The following is an 8,028-nucleotide window of genomic DNA, read 5'->3' on the forward strand; positions in this document are numbered from 1 at the left end:
CATAGATCGGTGGCAGCTAGTACTCCGGGGACGACGAACGCCGAAACCTGCCCGAGCAAGGAGGAGGAGCAGCCTCGGCTGATTCCGTGACACCCAGTGATGTACTGGGCCGTACGCACTACCCTCTGTAGCACCTTGCAGTCGGATGCCGAGCAGTTGCCATACCAGGCGGTGATGCAACCAGTCAGGATACATTTTACATTTTAGTCATTTAGCTCTTATCCAGAGCGACTTACATAAGCAATTAGGGTTAAGTGCCTTGCTTAAGGGCACATCGACAGATTTTTCACCTAGTCGGCTCGGGGATTAGAACCAGCGACCTTTCGGTTACTGGCACAACGCTCTTACCCACTAAGCTACCTGCCGCCCTACTCTCGATGGTGCAGCTGTAGAACCTTTTGAGGATCTGAGGACCCATGCTAAATCTTTTTCATACAGCTCTGTATTTAACAAAAGGTGAAGCATGGACCGAATGTCTCATGTACATTATTTCCGTCATTAAGAAGAAATAGGCTTATTTTCATTACAAATGGCCTAAAAATAAACTCCACATGCCGTATGTGTGAGTCCCACTTCCTCTTTCACGGTTAGGAGGCCAGAGTGGAGACCTGTTCAGAAACCGTCGCCTTTCACCAGATGGAAAGGCAATGACTTTAAAATGAACCAAACAGAACTGATCTATTATTTACAATTCCATTTTTCTCTGCGATTCCACCGCTCTTTTTAAATGTTCTCTTTAACTGTATCCCCTATTGACATTGTCATTGGGCCATCTTCAGTGCTTCCAGCACTTGTGCTCTCCTGCACAGAGAGAGAGAGCGAGAGAGGCCAGCTATGTTTCACTCACAACATGTATGTGAAGGCAGCTTGGAGGAAGTCCACCTGCACAAAACAAAATAGGCCTGAATTCATGGCAGGCAGGCTAGTGTGCAGGGTGTCATTTAAAAATCTTCCTAGCATGAAATAGTTCCCAATCTTTCTGATTGTGTTGTGATTGTGACGTCATGTTGTAAAAACAGGGCAGGCTCATGGTTAAGAATTTCAATAACACTAGCCTGGAGAAAAACTAACAGGAAGCGAATGTGGTGGAAATAACTATGTATTTAAATGGCACAGTTAACCAACATGTGCATACATGTTTATAGCCCATAGATATAATTAAAATTAGACTGGTGCATACCAGGGAAACAAGTTCCACATCCTTGTGAGTGGAAACACAAAGGAATAAGCCTGAACACAAAATGCTGAGTGACTATGCAATTATGAAGCATGTAACTGAATAAGGCTTCTAAAGCTCAAATATTTACCAGCTCTGTGTCCAACTGGATTGTGTTAGCTCATCTTGGTAGTATTTGTGAGCCAAAATAACCCAAACACATGATTGGACCATCTGAGTGTAATTGATGAAGTTCAGTTCTGCCAGTGTAGGTCAGGAGCATATCCTGACTAATGGCAATAATAGACAGAGCTGAGTGCTGGTTGCCCTAATTACCCCTCCTCTACGTCACTGCTTAAGGAATACCGCCCACGCAAACCCCCACCGACCCCCTTCCCCACACACACATGTATTTTCCTTTGTTCCCATCTGATGCATTCAACAGAATGTCCCGAGACCAAATGGCACCCCCCACTACTCCCTCCCTCCCTCCCTCTCTCCCAAAGGCAGACTGGAATAATGTGGCTTGAGTTTTTCTTTAGGGAGTCTCTGTTGTGAAAGGCAAGACACACACACAGAGACACACAGTTGAGCAGTTATTTATTCAATTGACTTATACTGGTGGGGATGAATGATTTCTGGGCTCTGAAGGTTTTGTAACGATGGACTCTGCATCGGCAGCCTGATGGTAGGAGTTGGTACTACTGGTTGAGTGGGTGTGTCAGGTCGGTGGTAATTCTCGCTCCTGCCCTCGCCACTCTCATACCATGAGACATCCATGTCTTCCTCACTGGGAAATGTAAACGGTTGAGTTTGATTTAATCTAAAATCTTCAAACAGGGTTGTCAAACTATTTTATAAATTTACATAAAAAAATTATTTATCAATTATCTAAAAACGGGTAAACTCATTTTTTGTTGTTGCTTATGTTGTAGTTTAGACCCTATTTTACATCATCTGATGTGTTTTTGGTGTGCCCGCCACCGGTTGATACCCAGCATGCTCTGGAATACAGGGTGGGTGTCATGTTTCGGCTGATAAATGTCCTCAAATGGGAATAAAATAGAAGGTCCACACATCAGATAATGTTGACTTGAATGGGAATATCAGTTGTTTTAAATTATACTGTAAATATTCCTTAGGAAATCTATTGAAATCATAGAAATATAGATAATAGAAAATACATTCCCATTTAAGTTGACATTGACGGTGGGTGGACCGGCGGCCATCTTTGTGGTAGTAATTGAAAATTGAAATGTAAATGGTGTACCAGCTAAATTGCAGTGGTCTGAAGGGATAGGTATATTCTATGATTTCTATTTCTATGATTGAAATGACACCCACCCTGTTTTCAAGACTATGCATGATGTGTCTCAACCGATGGCGGGCACAACACAAACCCCTAAGATGATGCAAATCATGGTCTAAGCTACAACATATGCGGAAATATAAAAAACATTACAGTAACTGACATTAAAAGTAAAAAGAAATGATAAAATACTGTAGTTTGACAACCCTGTTTGTAAGCTTTAAAATGATATCAAACTCAACCGTTTATCTTTTCCACTGCAAAATGGATCAACTTTCAGCACCTCTATCTCCTGAATGTTTTGGCATTCAGGTCCAAAATGTCACTTTCTAACCACTTCCATCATGGGAAAATATGTATAGAACGTTTCATTCAAATCAAAAGGGGTGCGATCAAAAAGTGATTGAAATCAAATGGAATGACCCTACAGTCAGTGTCCCTTACAGAAAAACAAACATGTTTTTGGAACACTTCACATATGCAATTTCGCATGTGAAATCATGTCAAAACATGTGTTTTTGGAACATTTCACATGAGATCATGTTTTCACATGTGCTTACATGTTGTCACGTGTAATTTCATGTTATCACATGTTGAGATTTTGCATCCCCATGTTGTCACATTTATTTCACATTTATTTGACATGAGATCATGTTTTTGACATTAGCATATGTGAAATTCATGTGGTTTTCCGTAAGGGGTGTGGTTGCTTTGGGCTCATCCATCACCAGAGCAGACAACTAGAGCTGGTCAATTACTATCATCACTACTCATAAATTAACTGGGAGACCTCCAAGCAGAGTGCACAGGAGAAAGGCCTAACTTCTGGTCTGGGGATTCCCACTCTGCTTCTTACAGGGTTAGAGATGCTTCTACAGGGGAACAAATGTTGAGGCAGTGAGTCACTTGTCAGGTTTGTTGGGGTCAACAAAGTTCAGTTACTTAGAACACAACATGGCTGAAAGCAAAGGCCGTTATTTAGAGCCTCTGTTTATAGGGACCTGTTTCTACAACTGAACCTGGATGTTTAACGGCTACGTGAAAGAATGCAGCTACCATTTCACTTCCTCTTAGCTGCATTCACTTCACAACAATATAAACTAAACAAACACTGGCACCCTGTCCCTTATATAGTGCACTACTTTTATCCAGGGCCCATATATAGAATAGGGTGCCATTTGGGACACAACCGTCAGTATATCCTTGATTGTGAATGTGAGAAAATATCATTAAAAAAGTTTACATTAGCTACAGCTCAATTGGGTTGAGGTCGGGGGATTGTGGAGGCCAGGTCATCTGATGCAGCACTCCATCACTCTCCTTCTTGGTCAAATAGCCCTTACACAGCCTGGAGGTGTGTTGGGTCATTGTCCTGTTGAAAAACAAATGATAGTCCCACTAAGCCCAAACCAGATGGGATGGCGTATCGCTGCAGAATGCTGTGGTAGCCATGCTGGTTGAATTCTAAATAACTCACAGACAGTGTCACCAGCAAAGCACCCTCACACCATAACGCCTCCTCCTCCATGCTTCACGGTGGGAAATACACATGCGGAGATCATCCGTTCACCCACACCGCGTCTCACAAAGACATGGCGGTTGGAACCAAAAATCTCAAATTTGGACTCCAGACCAAAGGACACATTTCCACCAGTCTAATGTCCATTGCTCCTGTTTCTTGGCCCAAGCAAGTCTCTTCTTCTTATTGGTGTCCTTTAGTAGTGGTTTATTTGCAGCAAAATCGACCATGAAGGCCTGATTCACACAGTCTCCTCTGAACAGTTGATGTTGAGATGCGTCTGTTACTTGAACTCCTTGAAGCATTTATTTGGGCTGCAATTTCTGAGGCTGGTAACTCTAACGAACTTATCCTTTGCAGCAGAGGTAACTCTGGGTCTTCCTTTCCTGTGGCGGTCTTCATAAGAGCCAGTTTTCATCATAGCGCTTGATGGTTTTTGCAACTGCACTTGAAGAAACTTTCAAAGTTCTTAAAATGTTCTGGATTGACTGACCTTCATGTCTTAAAGTAATGATGCTTATTTGAGCTGTTCTTGCCATAATATGGACTTGGTCTTTTACCAAATAGGGCTATCTTCTGTATACCCCCCTACCTTGACACAACACAACTGATTGGCTCAAACGCATTAAGAAGGAAAGAAATTCCACAAATTAACTTTTAAGAAGGAAAACCTGTTAATTGAAATGCATTTGAGGTGACTACCTCATGAAGCTAGTTGAAAGAATGCCAATAGTGTACAAAGCTGTCATCAAGGCAAAGAGTGTCTATTTGAAGAATCTCAAATATAACATATTTGTTTAACACTTTTTTGGTTACTACATGATTCCATATGTGTTACATCATAGTTTTGATGTCTTCACTGTTATTCTACAATGTAGAAAATAGTAAGAAATAAAGAAAAACCCTTGAATGAGTAGGTGTGTCAAAACATTTGACTGGTAGTGTATATGCTTCTCAGTAATGTTCACATAAAAATACCCAAGAGGCCTGAAGCATCTTTCACCTCAGAAAACCCAATAACTTTGTCATTCTAGACGATGATGACTGCACACTAAAATTACAGAGCATGTGTGTGTTAGCTATGTTATTGTGACAGGTGGACCAATCGCACGAGGTAAACTAAAGAACAGCTCCTTTCACACAAACCTGGTCCTCATTTTATCTCTGGGATACAGGTGGCAACCTTTAATGTCAATTGAGATATCAAAATATGCAGCCCCCACATCTGCAGAACAGCGCCAGTAAACCCTAATTTTGGTTAATTTGAGTGATTAAAATAATGTAATGTTTGAGGGCGGGGGTAAGAAGTTTCATCTGGATCTCTAATGACAGGTTGCCCTTTGCTTACAGAACATCCATCTTGCTCCGGGGGGCTGGCTGCCTGGCAGGCTGTTGACTACTGCTAGTGTTGGTGCTATGTGAAGTCTGTGACTGACTGTAGGATTGGCCACAGGAACCACACTCCAACCAACAGGATTGGGAAGCAGTAAATGACACTGATGTTAAGTGAAGAGTAGCCTAAAGCCTCTGGTGTAGTGTAAGGTTTACTTTCTCTCTGTGGTGAGTGGTGACATACGTATGTAGAGGTTACAAACATGTACTTGTTGTTGTGCCACCAGCAACCAGAACAAGGACAAAGCAAGGGGACTTGCCCAGAAGGTTAATTCTGGATTTAATTCACACAAAAGAAAGCTTCGAAATAACGTGAAAAGGGGTGCGATCTTGTCCAGAGCGACTTAAAGTAGTGAGTGCATACATTTTCATATTGTGTTTGTACTGGTCCCCTGTGGGAATCGAACCCACAACTCTGGCGTTGCAAGTGCCATGCTCTACCAACTGAGCTACATGGGATAATACACATCTAATATACAATTAAAACACATGGCATATTCCCTGTGATTCAGCAGCTACACAGCCAATTGTACCTACAACAGCTGACTATCCCTAACCCCAGTTCTCCTCTGACCTGGGACTAGGGGTCACTACGGGTCATTCAGTTTGATTTCTAGATGTCCCTGACAGACAAAAGCAGAATTATCCAGACCATTAATAGCAGCTGACTGGGCACTGTACAGAAGAGCATGGACTATCTGTTTACTGGCCTGTTTTGAACATCCATCATGAGTTAGCATGGAGCAGAAACTTCAGGTAATGTGTATAGTAGTGTAGTAACAGTGTGTGTCACGTATGAGACAACAGTGGCTAAATGTAAACACTAGCTCTTGAACTTCACACTGACTGCCTGGTGATTGGTGAACATGGACTTTAGCTTGAGGCTTAATGCTACATTGTTCCAAATTCCATCTTCAACCAGCAAGCACCTGTCAAGTGTTCTACTGCCCTCTATCTGAACTGTCACTGATGACGTTCAATGACTAGGCTAAGTCCTTCATCTTAAAACCAACTAATTAGGCATGAAAAGATCAGGCAATTATGGAAATGTTATACATTACCATACACACTTTATATATACAATATAGGCTACATTAAATCTAAAATCCACTTTAGGAACATTAGAGATCTATCACATAGGGCTCTATGATAGGGCAATGTCTTCATTCATAGTTGTTTGGGAATTTAGCTGGGCACAGAAGAGCAGTCATCATCACAATAAAGTACAAGATTGCAAATGGAATATCTTACTTTTCAGTGCTTGGATGAGCGCCTTCCCATCTTTGATTAGCTCTTTGATGAACTTGTTGGTCTTGTCCAGTTCCAGTTCGTGAGACTTTAATCTGTCTCGGAACTGGGGACTGTCCAGATAGCAGTCACTAAACTCCAGAGCGGGCAGTCCCATGTTTCCTCCCAGTCCACAGCACCCGAGGTCGGAGGAGGAAGAAATCGTTGACTGGTGATGTGCAATCCAATTAAGAAGGTAGCAGAACACAGACAGTAACACTATGCAGATACCTGTCTACATTACACTACATAGCCAACGCAATCATCTTGCTTACAACATGCAGGCAGGCAAACGTGGATCTGCTTTATTTTAGCCTAGGATCCAAACGATATCCCCCAAAAAATCTCACGCGAAAAACTGTGCTTGTATGGGAGGGAAGAGCTGAAAGAATATTCACTTCTTGGCTGTCAGCGATCCCAGGTAACCTGTGCATTCCTCATGACAACGTCATACTGGTCAGGAAAAGAGGAGGAAGGTGAAAGACAAAACGAGGCACGGTAGTTGCTGATTCTTCTCTGGGCGTTTTAAATGCAGAGCTTTCTCTCAAGCTTCGGCGTTCGTTCCATCGTACCAACCTACCCCGAAACAGATAATCCTATGATGGATGCAGCTCTAGACCAATAGCATTGCTCGGTTCCAAAACGGTCGAGTAAGGAAGGCGCACTACAGTTGCAGGAGATGCGTGCATAAAGGAAGGGTTGGTTGGTCAAGAACGCAGCGACGTCACTTTAAAGAGCGGGGAATTGCATTTTTTTTTTCTTTACATCAACCTGCTAAGGCTAGGATAAGCAAAGCACAAAATTGTTGTTTAATCTTCTAAATTAAGAGTCCATTGAGAGAGCAATTGTTAGGTAATTACACACCTTTTTTTTACATTTTAGTCATTTAGCGGACGCTCTTATCCAGAGCAACTCACAGTTAGTGAGTGCATACATTTTTCATACTGGCCCCCTGTGGGAATCGAACCCACAACCCTGGCGATGCAAGCGCTATGCTCTACCAACTGAGCTACAGGAGGGCCGAAGTGTGCAAAGCTGTCATCAAGGCAAAGGGTGGCTACTTTGAAGAATCTCAAATATAAAATATATTTTGATTTGTTTAGCACTTTTTTGGTTACTACATGATTCCATATGTGTTATTTCATGGTTTTGATGGCTTCACTATTATTCTACAATGTAGAAAATAGTTTAAAAAATTAAGAAAAACCCTTGAATTAGTAGGTGTGTCCAATCTTTTGACTGGTACTGTATACATAGAGAGAAAGTGTGTGTGTGTGTGTGTGTGTGTGTGTGTGTGTGTGTGTGTGTGTGTGTGTGTGTGTGTGTGTGTGTGTGTGTGTGTGCTGTTTACCCATGTAACAAATC

The 8,028-nt window shown here is 42.1% G+C and overlaps 1 protein-coding gene across 3 annotated transcripts in view; it reads right to left on the minus strand.

The window, feature by feature from the left end:
- LOC121579199 (rho GTPase-activating protein 26) overlaps positions 1 to 7,356 on the minus strand; it is a 121,188-nt gene extending 113,832 nt beyond the window's left edge. For 2 of the 3 annotated variants that reach the window (XM_041893580.2, XM_041893579.2), the window contains exon 1: positions 6,628 to 7,356. In XM_041893580.2, coding sequence (XP_041749514.1) covers positions 6,628 to 6,781 — 154 coding nt within the window. In that variant the 5' untranslated portion in view covers positions 6,782 to 7,356. The remainder of the gene's footprint in view (positions 1 to 6,627) is intronic. The other variant, XM_041893578.2, reaches the window with a different exon arrangement.
- Between the last annotated feature and the right edge of the window lie 672 nt (positions 7,357 to 8,028).

The sequence above is a fragment of the Coregonus clupeaformis genome, chromosome 13, assembly GCF_020615455.1.
Source record: "Coregonus clupeaformis isolate EN_2021a chromosome 13, ASM2061545v1, whole genome shotgun sequence".
Lineage (NCBI taxonomy): Eukaryota > Metazoa > Chordata > Actinopteri > Salmoniformes > Salmonidae > Coregonus > Coregonus clupeaformis.